Source organism: Pyxicephalus adspersus, chromosome 9 (assembly GCF_032062135.1).
Source record: "Pyxicephalus adspersus chromosome 9, UCB_Pads_2.0, whole genome shotgun sequence".
NCBI classification, from domain to species: domain Eukaryota; kingdom Metazoa; phylum Chordata; class Amphibia; order Anura; family Pyxicephalidae; genus Pyxicephalus; species Pyxicephalus adspersus.
The window spans coordinates 26,785,271-26,806,769 of NC_092866.1; the positions used below are offsets into that span (position 1 = coordinate 26,785,271).

The 21,499-nt window shown below is 36.7% G+C and overlaps 1 protein-coding gene across 1 annotated transcript in view; it reads left to right on the forward strand.

The window, feature by feature from the left end:
• Positions 1-21,499, forward strand: part of LOC140338515 (neurexin-2-like) — a 346,284-nt gene that overhangs the window by 258,905 nt on the left and 65,880 nt on the right. The window contains exons 12-13 of the mRNA XM_072422758.1: positions 2,080-2,106; positions 4,024-4,143. Of these exons, the coding sequence (XP_072278859.1) occupies positions 2,080-2,106; positions 4,024-4,143 (147 nt within the window). The remainder of the gene's footprint in view (positions 1-2,079; positions 2,107-4,023; positions 4,144-21,499) is intronic.

Sequence of the window (21,499 nt, forward strand, 5' to 3'; positions counted from 1 at the left end):
TGATAACAAAACACTTGTTTTAGTAATAACAAACAAAAAAACATCACCATTTGTTGGTGATAAAAATAGGTGACATATGTGACAATTGTCACAATCTACAACTTACCGGTTAGTGCCTCCCAATACATAAAAAACATTGATTTTTTTACTTAGTGGGGGAACATAATCAGGGCTTCTAAAGAAGTAATGGGTTTTTGCCTACTTTAAGCTCTATGCGTTTGAGATATGAGAAGCAAGCAAATTCAAGAAAGGTTTAATTTTTTTTTAAGGCTATCAATAAGTTTGTCTTGTCTTATCTTGCCTCTTCATCACATACCATTTGTTTTAATAAAGTAAAAAAACATGTTTTTTTTTGTGCTTAAATGAAATGAACAATTACATATTTTACACATTTACATCAGGTGCATGTTTCAATCCTATCCTATTTGAAGATTCCAAATTGTATGAAAACTGAACTGATTTTTTAAAAATCTTTGTTGCACATTTTTTTACTGGTATGGTTAATACTGCAATTTTCCATATATATTTGTCTCTCTGGCTGCTGCTGCATTACCTGTGAAAGTTTAAACTAGTAGTATAGATGTATAATGGTTAAATAAAATGATTAACGGTAAATAAAATTATAATGTTTTCAAATATTTGCATTTGTAAAAACCTTCAGACAAATATGGTCTGTCAGGCATGGAGTCGACATTTCAGAGTGACAAAATCCAGATTCACTGTTCTCTTTATAATTTATCATACATAAATACATCAGATTTCTAATATTCATATTCATCTAAAATTTTAATAATTTCTCATAAGCATTTTAAATATATTATTCATAAGCTAGATATCCTACTGGATATTCCGGGGCTGCTCAAGTAAGCCCCTTACTCAGATATTTTTTGGTGCTCTAGCAATTGAAACTAAAGTTTAGGTAGGAGTGAGCACTTTATGATGCCTGCCAAGTACTGTAGCATGCTAGAAATTGTGTACTGGTAGCAAATTAAAAGTATGAACTTTTGTATAATGAACATTTTAACACAGAACTATATTAAATTCCAGAGGATGAAAAAAAGTGTAAGACCAAACATTCTGTCTCACACAGAAATTCACTCTTTCAAACTTTACAATAGTCATGTCTCGTTTTAACAAAAACACATCACATTTTAATGTGATTTTTGGTTTGATAAACTTTTTTAAATCATGATATTCCTTTTAGGCTTTTCAATATGACACAGACAATATGGAAAACAGAAAAATCTTTGTTTCATTTTCAAAATGTTTCATTTATACATATACAAATTACATTTTTTTACCACATCATGCTATTCCTTGTTTTATAAGAAAGAGTGTGAGATCTGGTTTTGCCTCTGTTTTGTCCACATCCCCTTTTCCGTAGCGGTTGACGACATGTGGGGACAACAGCTATCAGCCCAAGAGCAAACCATGTAACTCCTATGAATAGGAGGGCAGGATTGTTTTTGAATACCACAGAAGGGGAGATTAGGTTCCCCTCTAAGCTTTTGGTTGATTGGTGCATAACAGGAACAGTTCATCATATGACCTGACCTATCAACCCAGGCAATAAGCTTAGAGGATAAAATTGGGACCACTCACTTTCTTTGTCTGGCTGTATGGCTGTAGTTTGCAAGGTGGCCATTTCATGACAGTGTTCATAGTAAGCTTTAGCATTTATTGATTTACACTAATATTTATGTTAAAAAAACCATCAAAACGTAATGAATGAATAAATATTATATAAGGTGTTTATGGTAAATCCTAAATCACCCTTTTATTATAAAATGTATATTCACAAATAAATTTACTTTTTTTGTTGAAGAAGTTTGCATGTTACCAATTGTATTTAGTAACAATATGTTATCCTTGTTTAGCTTTAGTTTTAGCCAGTTAAATTCACCATACATATTATTATATTGTTAGTTGGCAGAGTGGAAAAAAATTAGTATGTGCTAAACTATATTATGAAATGGTCCCTGAGACACATGTACGTCCCCGGAATATGTGGGTGCTGAATTGTTCAGTCTGCAGAAACATCTGAAGGATAATCCAAGCTGTCTCTTTCTCTTCCCTCAGACTGTATTCGGATAGTGTGCGGGCCCAGTAAGTCTCAAGCTGTATCTTTGATATTACTGCGCTTTTTACTGAAACTGTTTTTCTATTTACTTGTCAACTTTTTTTGCTATCTTTCTCTCAATTCTGTGTATTTTCTGTAAAGTGTGCTCTCTCTGTCCTTGTTATGGTTCTCTTCCTGCACACCCTAACTCTTAACTTTTTGTGTGTGTCTTTTAGAGTATATTGTTCTACTAATTTTGTTTTAGACTGATATAATTTAATCACATGTCTAAGCAAAGATCTTAAAAAATAGTAAAATATTTTGTAGTCTTTTTTCCTAGCATTCAGTGTTTTTGTTGTTTTCTGGCATTTATTTTTTCTCTCTCTTTATTGGCTGGCAACTGTGGGGCAGATATGATAATGTGTCAGCTTTTATTACCTTCATTTTCCCTGTAGTGTACCTAATCCAAAACATATATGAACTGTAAAATGGGTTAACTGAATAACTGTTAAATAACGGTTGAGAGCAGTGTAATTTTTTTTCTTTTTAATTTATATATGACCACTGTAAACCAACTGTTAACCACTCTTGGACACTGCATGTAGCATCTGAAAAAAAATGGTGAAAATGCTATCATAAGTAAACTGGAGAAAAAACAACAACATTGCACTTCAAACACATTAGTCTGTTTATAGTTCAGGATTAAAATGGCTTATGTTAATAGAAATTTTGTGTGTGATGAAAAATGTTTAAAAAAGTGATTCAATTTTAAATAAAGTGATACTGTTTAATTAGGAATCCAAACATTTTAGTTTTGGGCACTTTAGAAAGGGCTAGAAACTGCATTTCATTATTGAGACCTCTGTCCCATTAAGCATGATAACTTTCCATTGTGGTGCACTGAAAACCTTGCAGTTGTCACAAGAAGCAGTAGCCGATAAAGCTCTGTGGTTTGTTGCAGTGTGGTAAATGTTTCCAGTGTGGGAATACATCTTGTGTTTCAGGCACAGAAAATTTAAAATCTTTCTAGTGATAATATTTTACAAGTGTAGATAACATTGAAAAAACTTATCAGTCGTTTTTCTCTGGAAAAACTGTCTGACTAGAGTTGCATTCAAAATACCATGTGGTTGCATTCAGTAATAATTCTAGTAATATTGTTTTTTTTTGTTATTAATGTTTTTATTCAATGATACCTTTGATTTTATAACTTACATATGGTTATTTTATCATGTCCCTTCAAAAGTTGCCAGCCTGTTTTGCTTTTTTTTTTACCTCCTTTTTTCTCTTAAACTGTCTATCTATATGTGAAATACTTTTGTTATAACATATAGGTCCAAGCCTTACTAATTATTCAGTCGTATTTTGGCCCTATAATGCTTTACTAATTAACACTAGTCGTTAGATTTTATTTGCTGTGTGTTATATATAAAAGCAAACTTACTAAAGCTGTATAGCAACCAATATTGCACAAACAAACTGCAAAATACAAAATGATATTCTGAGAATTTTTGCTCCCCCAACCTGTATTAAAAATATATAATGCAATTTCTATACAAAGTGACTGCTGGGATTGGATCAGAACGATAGAGCAAAAAAAAAAAATGTATCCAAAACTTTGATTGAGTAAACGATAAAAAAAAAAAATATTCCTTATTTTAACAAAAAAGTTTATTGAAAGAATGGCAAAATAGAATTTTACCATTGCTTGTTAGAATAAAAATACCAGAATACTCTGACAGAGTTATCTATCTGTGGCTAGTAAGATGGATAGACAGATAGGTAGGTAAATAGATATATAGTATAGTATATATGTGATAGCAAGGCATGAAATCAATTGAGCCCCCCCCCAATCCTGGATTTTAAATATCACTATATAGTATAGCTACTGACATGTGTATGTAGAATTACATCTTTCCATGTTGATGCAGTTTTTGACTTCACGTCTTCTTTATTCTTTGTAGGTAAGGGCCCAGAGACTTTGTATGCAGGTCAAAAGCTAAACGATAATGAATGGCACACAGTTAAAGTACTACGCAGAGGGAAATATCTGCAACTCAGTGTGGACAATGTCACAGTGGAAGGTATTATTACTCTTATTTTTTAACCAAATTGTTTGCTTTCAGCAATGCAAATTTTTAACAACCAAAACAGACTATTGGTTCAAAAAGATGTAAGGCCTAGTACACATGAATAGGAATGAGTGGGTAAATTTTTCATTTTAACCAATAGAGTTTTACCAGGTGTCACTGCAAAGCATACTAAACATGTACAGCCAGCAACCAATTATTAAAACCCCCTCTCCCTATAAAGCACAGTATGGTAGTTTCTTTATTAATTTGGTTCTTGCTCTTGATGAGGGTTGGGAGGTAGAATGCGTTAGAGAAGTAAAACAGCTTTACAGCTATACAACTATAAGAAACATTTTAGAGCATTTATAATCTCTTTGAGGCAGGATCAGTTTTGTATTGAGGGAGATACTTAAGACTGTTTACCTACCTGCTAAGCATGACTGCTGCTGTTGTTATTATTGTTAGTATCTCATAGCAAACTATGGCAGAAACCAATATTAGTGCACGGCACAGACTTATTTTAGGTTTTGTTTTTTTACCTTTCACACAGTTTTCCAGAATTTCGCTGTATTTGCCACAGTTTACAGTAAAATTTTTATATGGAGACACATACCACAGACTTTGCCATAGTAATCCTGACATTGTTCTGTATTTTTTGTAGAAATTCCAAATTATTTTTAATAATTACTTAATACCTACCAAAATACAGGACTGAATTTAAAGACTCACTACTTGACAGCTAGACCACAGAGCTCAGAATGACAGAAAAAAAAAGTTACGTGAAGCTTGTGCATTTTGCTAGTAATTAGAAGGCTTCAAGAAAAGCAGGCATATTTTCAACCCTCCTGGCATTTCTGTTTTTGCTTTAAACAGATGGGCAATGTATACTATATTATAAATACCAAGACTCTTGGGAATCCAAGCAACTTGTATATATAGTACAGTAAGTAACCTTACCTGTTTTTGAGCAGTGTTGGAGTACCCATTTAGATGTCCTAATGTCCTAATTCCATTGTTGTATAATACTATACAACAATGGAGTTCTCAAATAAACCTTTAAATTCACATTTTGAAGCAGTTAGTAAAGATAATATTTTTATTAACAATGACTTGAAAAATATACATAGGCAAACTACAGCCTTTGGAAAGAGGTTTAAGTGATTTCCCTAAAACAAGACAAAAACTGCCTTAAATTCCAATCTAAATATTTTGCTGATAATAGTTGAAATTAAAAAAAAAACTTTTTAAATCATCCAGAATATGTTAAGCAATCCCTTTATTTGGAAAATACAACCATATGTTACAATTAGAAAAAAGAACCTCTTATAAATATAATTTTTTTATTGAAAGTTTTTAACAACAAATAAAAGAGATTAGAGAAGAATGTACAAACATAGCTTGGTGCATTACATATGCATAATACAGCTATGCACAAAGACATCCTGATAATAAACTACTAAGTATACATAAGTATACATATTATATACATATTATATATATATATATAAGTATAAGTATACAGCTGCTTTATTAGGATTGTCTTTGTGTTTTCTTTTTAAAAACCAACAGCATTCTTGTGCAGATGTAAGAATGTTATCAGTATAATGACCCGAACCAGAACAAGACCAACATAGAAAGACCTACAGAAGAAAAGAGCTACAATAGGGGGATAAAGTTCCCATATACATTAAGGTCCATCTAGATTTGCTTTATGAATAATTAGGGTTTAGGTGGGCACAGATTGAAGTTGGTCCCAGGCTGCCCAGATCTCTTGATGCTTCCCTAAATGATCTTGTATTCTGGCCATCAGCAACTCTATCAGTTTAATATCTTGAATTCTCTTGTGTAGATCTATTTCCGTAGGAGGGGGGAAAGACTTTCATCGCAATGTTATCAAGCACCTAGCTGTGGTTAGAACATTGGTTATTAATTTGGTTTGTATTTTAGTAGGGCCTTTGACAGGGAGACCAAGGAAATGTGTTAGTGGATCCCTTCAGATTGGGTAAAATAGCAGCTAAGACAAAAGGTCATCTACTATCCTTCAAAATGGCACAATCATTGGGAAGTCCCAAAGGATGTGAAACAACGTACCCACTGCTGTTTCACATTGCCAGCAAATGTTGCCTACCCCAGGATAATTGGAGTGCATTATCTCAGGGGTGTAATACCAATGCATCATGATTTTGTAGATATTCTCATGATATATAGTACACCAAGAGCACTTAGGAGCCTAAAGCCAAACTATTTGTTATAGCTTTGAGGTTAATAGTCTTCCCAATATGTCATCCCATTTACGCATATATGTGTTGGCTGTCATGAGATCCATATTACCCCCTGCCAGAATCTGATATATTTTCAAGCCTCTCCTTGTCAGTCCCCCCACACATGCCCCCTCAAAAGGCATAAGAGTGGCGAAGCAGTAATTGACTGTGCAGAATGACAGATTTAGATATAAATGTAATACATACAGGTAATTTAAAGGTAATTCAAATGTCTCTCATAGTTCGTCAAAAGGTAGTAATTTGCGTGTTCTCTGGTGTATGATATAAAGGAGAAGACTCCTTTGATGTACCAAGGGGAGACTATCCTAGTAGTGAGACTATTGGGAATTTGAGGGGTATATAGGAAAGAGGGTAGGGGGATTTGGTTGCTTGAAAGGGAAAATTTGGTTTTGCATTTTTGTCATAATGCCATAACGATGGCAATGGGGGTGAAAGTAAGATACCTGGAATGGAGATTTTGGAGCTCCAGATTAGAGAGTTGAGATGGGTGGGAGAGGGCCACAATTGTTCCATTTCTGTTCAACAGTTGAATGGGGCCAATGTGACCCATGAGGCCACTTGGCGCAATTTGACCATGTATTAATATTTGACAAAGTCAGGGACGCCCAATCCCTTAATCTCTTTGGGTACATAGTACAGTTTTAGACATTCTTTGCGGTTTGTAACATACTATTAGGATGGTATAAAACCCTTTTAGATTGGCAAAATTTATCTCTAACTACTCATCACAATGATGGAGAGAATGTGGCGAGACGGGTACCTTTCTTCGTAACTGTGAGTGAAACAGTGTGTTGTAACACTTGCCTAAACAAATAAACCTGCTGTTATTTTTGGACTTTTGGAGGCTGCTGCCTCTAATCTGCCCTGTAAGCATCCCGTTATCATTAGTAACCCCCAGTAATATACCACAATGATCTATTATCTCTTTTTTTATTTTCCCTTTTGTTGTTCTCCCCCAATCCTATTTCTCTCTCTATATTCCCCCCTATACCAATTTTGTTCATATTCTTTCATATTTTATTCTTTCTCAAAAAAACGTAAATAAAAAAACAAGTGGTTGCAAGTTAACCTGTTTTAGGTTAATCCCTGTTATGCAAATTATAATTCTGCTCTAAAATGTAATGTTTAGATCTTTGTTTTAATTTTGGCCTGTCTTTTTTTCACTCCCTCCTCTTCCCTTCCTCTCCTCCTTTTACCTTCCCTTCTTCTGTCTTTCTTGTCATCTCTGTTTTCTTCTCTATTAGTTTTTTTTGTTATTTTTTAGTTGATACAGAAAGCAATCACTTTTAATGCTAACGGTGGTTCTTCAAGTTATTGGGGGTGTATTTTGTTTCTTACACACATACTCTCCATTGAGACATATTGTTTTTAAATAAATGACAATGTTGTGTGTTGTTATACACCTGTCTTTTAGGACTTTGTCAAAGATTTTTGTTTTATCCCAATAAATAAAACACTAGTAATGCAAGAGGATGTATTTTTCTCTCATGACTATATAATAGTGTATACCCGGATTTAAAATTTCCTTGATAAATCTTTCTTAAGATTTTAAAGTGTTCTTGGGAAGGAAACCTCTCAATATTTCTCTACAGATAGAAGCAATCTTGTCAAGTCCAAGATGGGAACAAACAGGCATTTTGTTTGATCTTTTAAGTACGTTGCTGCCTCATTTAGGGCAAACCTTTTATGAATAGTCCCCTTCTATGAATAGTATAGCATCCAGAAGCATTTTCAGTTCAGTAGTGTGTAGAAAGTAACTGCAGATTGAAGAGCTAAACAGAGAGAGAGCGTAGAGTGGTATGCATCATCCTGGATGCATACCATTCTACGCTCTCTGTTTACTAGTAAAGGAATCAGATTTTAACACTGACCACGTCTACATTGTGAAAGTTATTGAAATTGATATGATGAGTTGATCACTTGCTTAGTTCAATATTTCAATAATTGCCTGCCATATCCCCACAGTATTGTAGCAATTCAAAATATGCAGAAAAAGGGGAAATAATTGGCACATATAAAAATGAAAAAACAAAAAACTTTGTGTAAACAAAAGATGTGTACTTCTATACAGTACCCCATAATGTCTTGAGGGGGGCATTAAAAAACTTTAATTATCTAAAGACCTAACAGACACAATCTAACTTCCGATACAATGTAGACGTGCTTCAAAATATGCAGAAAAAAGGGGACTTAATTGGCACATTTATAAAATCAAATAACAAAAAAATTTTTATATTAGAAAATATTAAAACACCAAGAGATGTTATGCCATTTGTCTTAACATGCAAGACAGCACAATCTGAACATCAATATTGCTCATAGATTGGACCATAGTATATCAAATGATTTAACAGCTAACAGTATAGCATCTCTTGAGACACCCTCTAATGTTGTAAGATGCTAGAGTTTGTGCTTCAATACCTTGGTATATTGTGTTTCAAGTGCAGGTAGTGAGAAAATTTAAATTTGTGATTATCTATATGTTTGCACTCATTAAGCAATAGTAAAGGCAGGCATGCTAATCCATCTATGGATTTACTTAACAGTTCCCTGCTGTCTCCACAATACCTGCAATTTTTTTAAGTTAAGAGTTAAGTTTTTTAAGTTAAGAGTTAAGAGTTTGTCTTTTGGCCTGCCAGGTAGACTCTAAAAAAAAACTAATTTTGGTGCATGACTTTCTGCCTATAACTTATTTACAACCTCTATGCATTGTGAAGGGATTTCTGGTGTAATGGTAACAGTGTGCCCAGCGTTTCCTACTGCTATGCACACTGGCACTGTGAATGTTTTGTGTCCTTGTGTCCATGGAGGTAGCTGAAGAATGGGCTGTAATCTGGGCTGCCACAACCCATTATTTTACACTGACGTTACAATGCACATGACAATGTGAAATCAAAACTAGCGTTATTTCTGGTCTTAGCTTGCTGGGCCACAGACTCCACCAACACAGATAAGGAAAGCAAACATTGTACTGTTGTTTAAATCTGGAGTCACGTGTAAACCACTGCTCATACAAGTTACAGTGAATGGTAATTTTTGTACAATAGGGTTTACAAACTCTAGCTGTGGAAAGACATGCAAATCCTTTTTGGCCCCTTTAGTTTTATCTACCCTACATTAGCCCATCACTTAGATCTTGGGGTTTTTAATAAGTTCTGTTAGGTATTTTGTATAATGTATTAAGTATTTTGAACAGTGGACTTTCTGTTGACTTGGTTGAACAAGAATACTCATCAAGTCTGTCTCAGATCACTTTAGGCTTATCCCTGGGTAGTTTATATTTATCATGCTGATTTATCTGGCATGCTAAACAGACTTTGCAAGCCACTTGAACAGGAGGTCTGTCTTATCACTGTACAACCAAGTGAGTAAAGCTGCATACAGAAGTTAAATTTGTGTTGCTGGAAATGATCTTTCTTGATTATAAATAAATTATGAATAAACATTGTACACAAAGTTCTAAGGAGTAGGAGTGGGGAGGATGGGAGGGAGGCACTCCACCCTGTCATCCTCTATAGGATATGGTAGGGACCATTGCCATTCCTGTGGTTATGATAGGAGCCAGTGGCCATTCCAATGGACCACTGGCCATTCCAGTGGTTTAATAAATCACTACAGTAGAATGCTAAAAAATAGACTGCTTTACGCACTAGTTTTTTGCACCTGATTTTCATGACCAGTTGTCCTGAGCAACAAATATTTAGAATGTGTACTTAGCTTAAGTCAGTTCATGTAAATAATAATAATAATGCAAGGCTTTTGGAGGCCTATTCAGCTGGCCGTGTAATCAGACCTTACTAAAATCTTTGAATTAAGAAGGCCTATGTACTGCTCTGGAATGAATGCTAATCCTGAAAGATTGGTCGTGAGTGGTGTCACTTGGTTCTTACTTGTTTGCAGGTTTCAGGGTCTCCACAGGCAAGTAGCATGGAATTACCCAAGGCGCAGAGTCTAAGTGACACCAGGTCTTCACCAGGGAATCCCACAAAGGGGTGATGGTCCTGTAGCCATGAGGCTGGGCTCATTGCTGCTGGGGGCTACCAGGTCGTGACCCTTGATGTTACCCTACCTAAGGAGGAAAGTTGGAGCGGCTTCAGTGTGGAGACAGGTGGCAGACCAGTGGAGTTAGATTCCAGGCACAGGTCAGGGTAGAAGGCAAACAGGTTCTTTTTTAAGTCATTTCACAGATAAAAGCTGCTTCCTCAGGAGATCGATTGAGATATGTTACAGACTAGTGTCACACCTTTCTTAGCAACCTCCTCAAAACTTCTTGGAATTGGATTAAAAAAAGGGTAATGAGGGACTTCCGGGGGGGGAACCCGTACTTGGCAGGTGCTTCTTCACAAGGCTCTGCTAGGCATTTTCTGGTACTTACCAGTGATCCATGGGCATCTGACAGCTCCATCTGCTTCTGGAAGCTTCCACGGACCCAGCAAGGCTCAAACAAGGGATTTGAGTCATCATGCTCCAGCACTCCAGAACGCGAACAGACTAAGGCATCTCACACTGTGGGAGCCCTTTTGACAGCCCTCGGTGCCACTCACCCCTGCTGGCAGCACAGACCCACAGCGGCCTTTGGAGAAACATGATCATAGCTGTGTTCACTCCTGCTTGAGCACCATGTGGCAGTTCTGCCAGAGCTGCAACCTACCCCCCACGTGGAACAGGTTCCAGCCTTTGCCAGAGCCAGAGAGACCTGGCCTACTAACTCCCCACTACCACTTGAACTGGCTCTAGGAGGCCACCCTGCTACAGCAGCAGATCCCTGGACACCCAGGCTTAGTGAGTACATTCTGACTTGACTGGGTCTCTTTATCACCTGCCCCTGTACCCCCAGAAGACCTGGAAGCAGTGAGGCATAAGCGACAATGCTCTTATTTTGGGCCAGAGTAAGTTTACTCATATGCAAGGGGATACCTACAAACCCATCCTAGCAAAGATGTGAGATTGGCTTTTTTTTTGCTTGCTCTCAGCTGTCAGTGGTGAACGGGGACAGACCCAGCACAAGACAGTCCTCTGCCAATGCATCCCAGGTTGACCTGCAGTCTCTACAAGGAGGACTAGTTGGTACCTCCCAGTCCAGGATCAGGCAAAAAATCTACTACTCTCATTGCCCATTGCAGACCTCCACAGATTCAACTGGCGAATGGGACCGAGATGAATTCCACCCAGACCGGCTTTGAATCTTACCTTCAACACATACAAGAATTTTTTCGCTCTGAATTACATGCCCTTGGAGGGGACCTGGGTTCCTATTCATCAAGATAGAACGTATCCATAGGACTCTGGACCCCAAAAGCCAGGACCCTGCATGCTACCTGCCGAATCCACTTCTACCAACTGAGTCCATCATGACGGAGGCCAGATCCCAGGAAGAATTTCATTCAACGAAACAACAAAATATGCTGGGGCTTCCCCTTCCAACTGATGGCACACAGAGGAAATAAATTGGTGACTTTCTGACACCTGTGTGACCTTGCACCCTTCCTTGGCTTGTTTGAGCTCTCACAAGTGGCGCTACCCAATTGACCACAGTATACCACGCTCCTGACTCCCCCGGCAGCGTCTGAATAGCAACCGGCCAGAATCGACTCGGAGCTCCCCCCACCGTACCACACAAGCGCCACCCTGAAGTGCTGAAGTGGAGATGATCTCATCCCAGCCCTTGTGGACTGGTAGTTGTTTTGATAATCCTATGATTCAGTTGCTTTAGGTAACATTAATGTATTGTGTAGCAATGCCTTCAGCTTAGTTGTCATTTCCTATGGTTTACTGGAGAATACGTTCTATATTATGTGGTAATACATGCTTATTTTTACACTCCTCCCCCACACATATATTATTTTTAAGATCATCTATTGTATTGTCTACCAATATTATTAGTTGCTTGGCCTGGGTGGTGGGAGTCCCACTCCAACTACTTGAGCCACCCTTACTAAGTAAAATGGCTGACATGATCTGCAAATATTCCTTTGGTATTAACCACACTACACTATTTGTTATAATGCTGAGATATTTATCTTTGAACCCACTATTTTTCAACTTTCTCACACATGCCTCAAATGTGCATTTGTCCCCTCCCCCCCTCCTTTTTGTTTCACCCCTCCCACACCTACCCCCTATCCCACTCAGGGCACTCTGTAACCATCATGGGACTTCCAGGTCACAGGAAGGGAACCTGGTCGTTGAGCGAGGAGTATCTGTATTCAAAATGCATGCAATACAACAGAGCTGACTCTGAGAAAACAGAGCTGACTCTGAGACAAGTAAAATACAGGTATAAATTCAATGATCAATGATGGCTCCCCACATGTGCTGATGGTGGTGGATGTGCTCTATCAGATTTCTGATAAAAAGTCAAATGGTCACATGACCATGCACATGAATGACAATGTTACAGCTTATTACAAAGCATGGCCTGGTGTTGTCAGCGTACAGTAGGACATTATGTTAAAGGCATTGACCACAGATATGGAAAATGCAATATTTAGTAATATAACCTCTGCAGGTTAGTTATTTATCTATAAAAAAAAGATCTACTGAAATGGCAATTTAATTTTTTTAGACGTAAGATGGTTTACCTAGGATCATATTGTTATCATTTGTAAGATTCCAATGACTAAAACTGGAGAACATTTGCTATTTTGCTCTACTTTTATGCCAGCTAAGGTAAAAGCAGTAAATAGCTAAAGCACTCACACCACACACTAACAGAGCTTGGTTCCTCGCCTAAAAAGATATTTTTTGCCTACCCATACCCTTAAAACTTATCTCTTGTTAAAACTTTTTTTTTATACTTTTATAGTGCAAAGAATCGTTAGACCTTTTGACCTTTTGGCATGTTTTTATTGCGGATGAGCAGAGCTCAACACTACTGTGAGCTCAGCACTACTGTGGTGCTCATACTGCTTTGGTGTTCCTGTACTGTATTGAGTTCTGAGTTTAGGAATTTCATTGTTTGCAATACCCACACTTAAAGATCCCCTTAAGAAAAGTTTATGGAGGGTCATGTCATTAAATACCGATAGATTGACTTTTTACAGGCTTGTATAATAGTGACTGCTCTTGTCTATAAATTGAACCTGGATGTCCATTGAAATATTTGTGAATAATAGAATCACTTGCCAAGATCTGGCAAAATTTTTAAACTGTAGGATTGGCATCTAAAATTGTAATTTTAGTTATCTCTAGAATCTTTAGTTCTGCCCTTTTGCCTGATCGATAAGTTGATTCCCACCTCTTACTTTTGCTATTAAATATACCCACTTAAGGCACCTATTGCTATATCATTATTTTGTTTTAGGTGTTTATATAATTTGTCTTCCTCTAATTGAAAGCAGGTAAAATATGACCAGTGTCACCTTATTATAAGTACAGGTAGTCCCCGGGTTACATATGAGATAGGTAGGTTTGTTCTTAAGTTGAATTTGTATGTAAGTTGGAACAGGCACAATATTTTAATAAATTCAATTAGGCCAGATGTTTGTCTCAACATATTATTAGGCAGCTTGATGTCAGTTATTTTATAAGATCCCCACTGTGAGTTAATCACAAACAAAGAAAAAAAACCAACAACTTTATGGAGCCTAGACTTCAAGAACTTCTGGAGCATACTGTGCTTTGATATGCAAAAAGAAACAGCTACAGACTTTGTCTTGGTCATTAAAGAATTACAAGAGCTTGCAGGACAGCAAAGGACTTCTGCAAGTCATGCAAACCGCCCCTCCCCCCATAAAGCCTCTGTCTTGCACACGAACAAGCAGGAAGCCCCGTTCATATAAAGGAGTTGTCCCTATGTCAGATATCCTTAACTCGAGGACTACCTGTAATGGTTTACAGGTATACAGTTAATTAGATGCTTTGGATCTATGGACTTGATTTATTAAGTCTCTTCAAGGCTGGGGAAGATACACTTTCATCAGTAATCCTGGATGATCCAGAAAACCTGGATCACCCACCTATATGTTGTCAATATCGATTTTTATGTTTAACTTGCAGTAGTGTGTACAGTGTACTATATATATATATATATATATATATATATATATATATATATTACACTGGTCAACAAATATTTTTTTGCCAAACAGATTTAAGTCATTTTAGGTTACGTTTGATGCACATATTCCATATATGGTATTGGTTTTGCTAGATTGGCTCTAGTTTTTGAAATAATGTCCTCAATAAATACCCTTATAGAAAAATATTGAAACATGAAAATTAAGCAAAAATCAATTAGGTATGCCTACCTATACAAAATACAGAACTAATCACAAAAAAGTAATTGAAAAATTCCATTTGTATGTTTTCCTTTTATGCTGATGATCAGGACAATTACGTTGAAGGCTCCAGCAGTAGTTCACTGATGAAAGTGTATTCTCTCCAGCCTTGGAGAGCTTTAATAAATCAGGGCCCATGTGTCTATCCCATCTGCCCTTATACCTTTCCATCACCTTTATATCTTGATGGAACCTCTCCCCTTGTTCCTCACTGAAATTGCCAAGGTTTTCTGGAAATTTTTGCAAATGGCTATGGAGATAGTCTACCTTTATGCTCATAGTAGCACCCAAATTTTTAACGTTTAGGAGCAAGTTTTGTACCAGTTCTTCATTATTTTGTGCTTTATGGTTACCCAAGAAGTTCTTGACAACCATGACATAGCTGTGCCAGGCAGAAGCTTCAGTGTCAGTCATATATAAGTCTTGTGAAATTTGAATAATTTATCAGTTTCCGAATCTGGGGTCGATCAGAGATTACTGCTTTTAATTTTTCAGTACTCAGTCCAGGGAAGAATTTTCAAATGTATTTGAAGCAATCCTTGTTCAGAGCTCTAACAAATTGCTTCATCAATCCTAAATTTATGTGTAGTGGAGGGAGAATTATTTTTTCTTTGTCCTCGTTAAACCCCCTAGCATTCTAATTCTGTCTGTGTTTCCATGCAAAAAGCGTTACTTTTTTTGCATGGAAATTTATTTTACATTGTAGGCTATAATTCTTAGGCAAAACTCACCGATAAATTTATTACATTTAATAATAAACGGCCCTCCCGCCCGCATCAACACATGCACCAATGTCACCGGGAAACCCGAGTGCGGCTGAAGATCAGAGGAAGAGGAAGTGTCCCCAGGACCTGCAGGGTTCAGCAGGACGCCGGGGGATCCAGTGATGGTACAACAGTACACAAAGTCTCCATCTTCGCTGAAATATGGTAGGAGTGTCACCTCTCTTGTCCTATAAACCGTTCTTTTATCTTCCAGTCTTAGACAGTTCTTTTCTTTCAGCCTGGATGCTAAAAGTTTAGATGCTTGTTTTGACAGACATAGGTCACGTAATAAATCAATGAGCTCTTCTTGGGAGAACTGCTGGTTTGATGAAACACTTCCTTCATATTCACGTCCACTGCTTACTCCTGGATCACACTCCAAACCCTGTATATCCTCCATGTTGGATACAGGAATATCAGGGAGTATACTGAACACTGGTATGCGAACATCAGCACCATGTGGCACAGGTCGTTTTGCTGATTCCACTCCCACTTGTTCTTCTTGTAACAGTTGAAACCTTTACATTCACAGCACAAAAATAACAATCATTATGATGATTTTTGGGCTCTCGCTATACCATAGGTACACCAAATTTCAAACTTTTCAATTCTCCATTTTTCCACTGACGTAGACACTCTACACAAGTTTTGCATACCATATGGGGAGTCCAATACTTATCTTGGTCCCCCAGTTTAATACCAAAATATGCAAGATATGCTTGTTTCACAAATTCTGTAATGTTTCTTCTCTGTTTTGATGGGAATATTCACCACAAATGTAGCAAAATATATTAGGGTCATTTAAACAACTTCTTGAAGAAAAATTTCTGGAAAAAATGAAAATGTATGAAAAAAGAAGGCAAATTAAAGTTTCATGAAAATAATGCTACATTTAATATATTAAATGCAAAACATTGACGTACATAAAAATTTATAATATTATGCTGTGGTAGCATTTCTTGTTAGTAAAATCTATTCCGATTCCCGTATCACAAGATGTACAAAAAAATTGATAATAATATGCTGTGGTAACATTTCTTGTTGGTAAAATCTATTCTGATTCCTGTATCACAAGAACTAGAGCCAATTCAATGAAACTGATGTCATTTCTGGATTCAGCAGACCTGAAATACACTAAATATATTGAAAAATCCCTAGCAAGTGAAAAAAAATTGTTGAGCTGTGTTATAGAACCATGGCTCAAAATATAGGCACCCCTGCATTTATGTGAGAAAATTGTTGCAATTACAAATAATTTGGTCTTTTCATGTTTACTTCTTTCAAAAATAGCCTGGCCAAAATTATTGGCACTCTCAACTTAATACTTGGTTGCATACCCTTTGGAAGAAATAACTGATGTTAACCACTTTCTCTAAAATGAGTCCTTTTCATCTCCTTACTGGAATTTTGAACCACTCTTCCTTTGCCTTTGCTCCAGGTCTCTCAGATTTAGATCTCTTTACAGGTGTTCTATGGGATTTAGATCTAGACTCCTGGCTGGCCACTTTAGAACTCTCCAGCTCTTTGTCTTAAATTATTTCTGGGTGCTTTTTGATGTATGCTTTGGGTCATTCTCCTTCTGTAAGACCCATGACCTTCAACTGAGACTTAGCTTTTTGACACTGGGCCTTACATTGCACCCCAGAATTCTTTGGTAGTTAAAAGCAAAGATAACAAAGACAATACAATGAAAAAAAAAAAATTGTCACAACTCTAAGTACAAACATTGTATAATCATTTGAGTGGTGCTTCCCATTCAATAGCATAGAATAGCAGACCAATTAGCTAGACATAGTATATTCAAAATTGTATAGGAACGTATAAAGACAAGATCAATAACAGCGTCTCATGACCCAACGCCACCTAGGCTTCCTCAGGGGGTGCCTAGAAAGCTCTATACAAAACTATACAATATGAAAAAATAACAATGCCTTTAAGAATGGTATACAGCAAAACTATGCAATCAAGCATAATAACAATATCCAAAAGTACAATTCAAAGTAGCAACATGTAAAATGCCGTCATTAAATTAAAGTTGTAATAAACCATGTTTTGTCAGGTGAGTATATTGATTATTGTTTTATGGTTTGTATATCATAATACCATGAGTGGGGTAATGATGTATCAAATAGTGTGTATTTAATGGTATATTGAAAATGTGTAAAATATTAATTTCAAAATGGGACAATGAAATATATATTGTTTACTAACAACACTGCTTGATATTGTATTTGTATATTATAATTAGATATGTATATAGAATAATAAACAGTTTGAAGAAAAAAAAAGAGGGGTGTTCACTTACTGTATGCTCATAGGATTTTCCTGTTACATAAGTGCAACAGAAGTTTGCCAGGCTTGTGTTGGATCCAGGATATTCTGGGGAAAATGCATGGGACATTTTTTTATTGCATGTATCTAGATGTATTATGTCAAGCAGGGGTATGAGTTAAGCTTATTCTCATAGTATAACGCAAAGACTAGTATAGTAACCTACTGTGGGTATAAAAGTGGGTTGCTTGGAGTAGCACCAACAGATACTTTCAAATTGGTGTTAGATCCAAAGGCATCTAAATAGAATATGTAGATATTCGCAGGGTTAAAAGATGGAGATTATACACTTATTATTGCATTCAGAGTATAGTGGTTTGGCTATATCAATTAAAATATGATTAAACTGAAGAAAAATCCAATGTTCAGGTGTGCCTAATTAGTACACAGTTAGAAGATACTATACTAAGAATATACAGGACAAAGAGTATGGCATAATAGTACACAGATATATTTATATATTATATAAATTAACTGACTAGTACCATGTAGAAGACATAGAATACAGTGCAGAGTTGTCTCCTGTAGGGAGAAGCAAGGAGTGCTGTGTTCGCATAGCCTGAGATTTCAGCGCATGTGCATTGGATTTGTGTAAGTCTTCCTCTGCCCACACTTCCCCTGGTCTTGCCAGCAGCTATTCAAGTCGCTGCTAGTGAGTGGCAGCTTAATAATCCTTGGCATTACCGTGGATTAATGGGGGGGAAGCACCAACCTGTACACCAGGAAGACCTTTGCGTGCAGGTATTGGTGATTACAGCGTCTCACAGATGTGGACGCTGGGTGCACCGCTAGCTGGTGGGGATGGGAAATGGGAAGGAATAAGGGTAAAAATGAAAATGATGTGAAATGTGTGAATGGGAAGGGAGGGGATATGTAAAGTGATGGAGAGGGGATATGAAAATGTAAGTATTGAGTGATATTGTGGTAAAATTGCTGTGTGATAGAGTGTTTATGTGATTGGTGTTGTGTGTGGCTGTGGCTAAGTATGAACATGGTACAAAACGTGATAAATCAAGATAAATAGATGTCACTATAATATAGTTACAATACTTAGTGAGTTAGGTTGAAAAAACATAAACCCATCCAGTTCAACCACTAGGGAAATAAACATATCCCAGATATAAGACGCTATAGGATATAGTTGGTCCAGAGGCAGGCAAAAAAACCCTGGTACAATTTGCTTCAACAGGGGAAACAATTTCTTCCTGATTCCATGAAGCAATCGGATGTTTCCTGGATCAACAGTCACTGTTATTTTTACTTTAACCACCTAGCCGTTATGCCCGTACGAAGGTCGGGCAAAAAAAAATGGCTAGGATGGTTAACCCCGTATTTTTGTCGAATCCTTACCTCCATGGTCCCGCTGTGCACATCCAGCGTCGTTTTCCTATTCCAGCGTCATCCTCCGTCCATCGTCGTCCGTCGATCTCCCTCTCCAGCGTCGGGTGCCAGCGGGACCGGTAAGATGCCGGCCGGTATCTTGAGTAGTTGCTGAAACTACTTCCTGAGGGAGCCGATTCCACATTTTCACAGACCTTACAGTGAAGAATCCCTTCCTTATCCAGATCTTAAACTTCTTTTACTCCAGACGCAAAGAGTGCCCTCTTGTTCTTTGTAATGATCTCAAAGTGAATAATGGGGAAGAGAGTTTTCTATATGGATCGTTTATATATTTTTACAGGGTGATCATATCCCCCCTTAAACATCTCTTCTCAAGGGAGAATAGATTCAGTTCAGCTAATCTCTTCTCATAGCTGGGCTCCTCCATTTCTTTTAATAATTTAGTTGCCCTTCTCTGCACTCTCTCCAATTCCACAATGTCCTTTTTGAGAACTGGTGCCCAAAACTGGACTGCATATTCCAGATGTGGTCTGACCAATGCTTTGTACAGGGGCAGGATTATATCTCCATCTCTGCAGGCTATTCCTCTTTTAATAAAAGAATGTACTTTGCTAGCTTTAGATATTGCAGCTTGGCATGGCATGTTATTAGGCCTATGATCCACCAAAACCCCCAGATCCTTTTCCATTTCTCACCCCCTCATGGTAATTCCTCTAGACAGTCTGACACATGTATGTTGTTAGCGCCCAAGTGCATAATTTTACATTTATCTATATTAAATGTCATTTGCCACTTGGTTTCCCAAACAGTACATCCGGTCTGCTTGTAGATTACAGACATCCTGTATGGACTTAAATCCATTACATAGTTTGGTGTCATCTGCAAACACAGAAATGGTACTTTTATTCCCAAACTCAATATTATTTATAAAGATGTTAAACAGTAAAGGTCCCAACACTGAACCCTGGGGTACACCACTAATAACCTTAGACATTCATAGTATGAATCATTATTTACAACTCTCTGGATGCAGTCTTTAAGCCAGTTCTCCATCCATTTACAGATTGACGTTTCTAAACCTATTGAATCTGCATATTAATCGTCTGTGGGGTACAGTGTCAAATGCTTTAGCAAAGTACAAGTACACTATATCAACTGCTACTCCACTCTCTACCTGTTTAATTACTTCCTGATAAAAAGAAAGTAAATTTGTTTGACAACTTCTGTCTTTCTTGAAGCCATGCTGACTATCACTTATAATATAAAACATAGTTTGGGATAGATCATGGTATATAAGCAGAAACATGATACAAGAAATACAGTATAACAAATCAGATGACATGATATATAGCATATTCTGATGATATACATTAGAGTACTAATACAATTTTAATATAATTCTAAATACAATACATGCATTATTATGAGTTTGGAATCCTGTTATATATACTTTCATAAGTACATCACATATATAAGTCAACAAAGTACATGGAGTAGTAACTATCGATTTAAGATATTATAAAAATATATTACATATATGACAAATTGTATAACAATTGATTTAAGATATTATTGTTGAGTATGTTACAGCCGGAGCAAACATGATTGGTTACATATTTATGTCAATTGTTACACATCTACATGGTTGTTGACATATAAATTGTTACATATAATAAATAGTCAGACAAAGGAAAACATAGGTTGTAAATTTATATATGTACATGTTTATGCTTACATGTAGTGTTAATCTTTTACAATATAGGCCAGTTGAATTCTCGTTGTTGTTATTTGCCATTGAAAAAATAATCAATGGAAGGTAGACAAAATATATTATACTGTAGTGTGTGCACAACAGTCACTACGTGTCTCCCATGCTTATTATACAAGCATATGAATCACTGATTTGCCAAAATAGCATATCTTATAAAGCATTATTTTAGACAAATTGTTACATAATAGTATCTAGTAATGTCCATCATAGTGAGCAGATGAACATATAGTTTTAGAGAAAAATAAATGAATTATATGCATAGGGTTACTTATATTTTTGATTCAAAAAATTGTAGCTAATTATGCCACTGAGGCTGGGTGCCTGGGTCGCTTAGGTTTACAATCCACTTGCATTCCGTTTGTAGAAGTTTGATGTCTATGTCACCGCTACGTGGATTGTGGTGGACATGTTCAAGGCCCAAGAAATTGTTCGCTTGTGAGTTAAAGTTATGTTTGGTCTCCACGTGATATCCGATAGGGGTTGTAATTTTGCCAATTGTAGTTGTATGACCTATTTGTTTTGCATATGTAAAATGATCCACATACACAGGTTATCGGATACATGACACATGTTGTGGAACAGTTAATATATTGTTTAGGC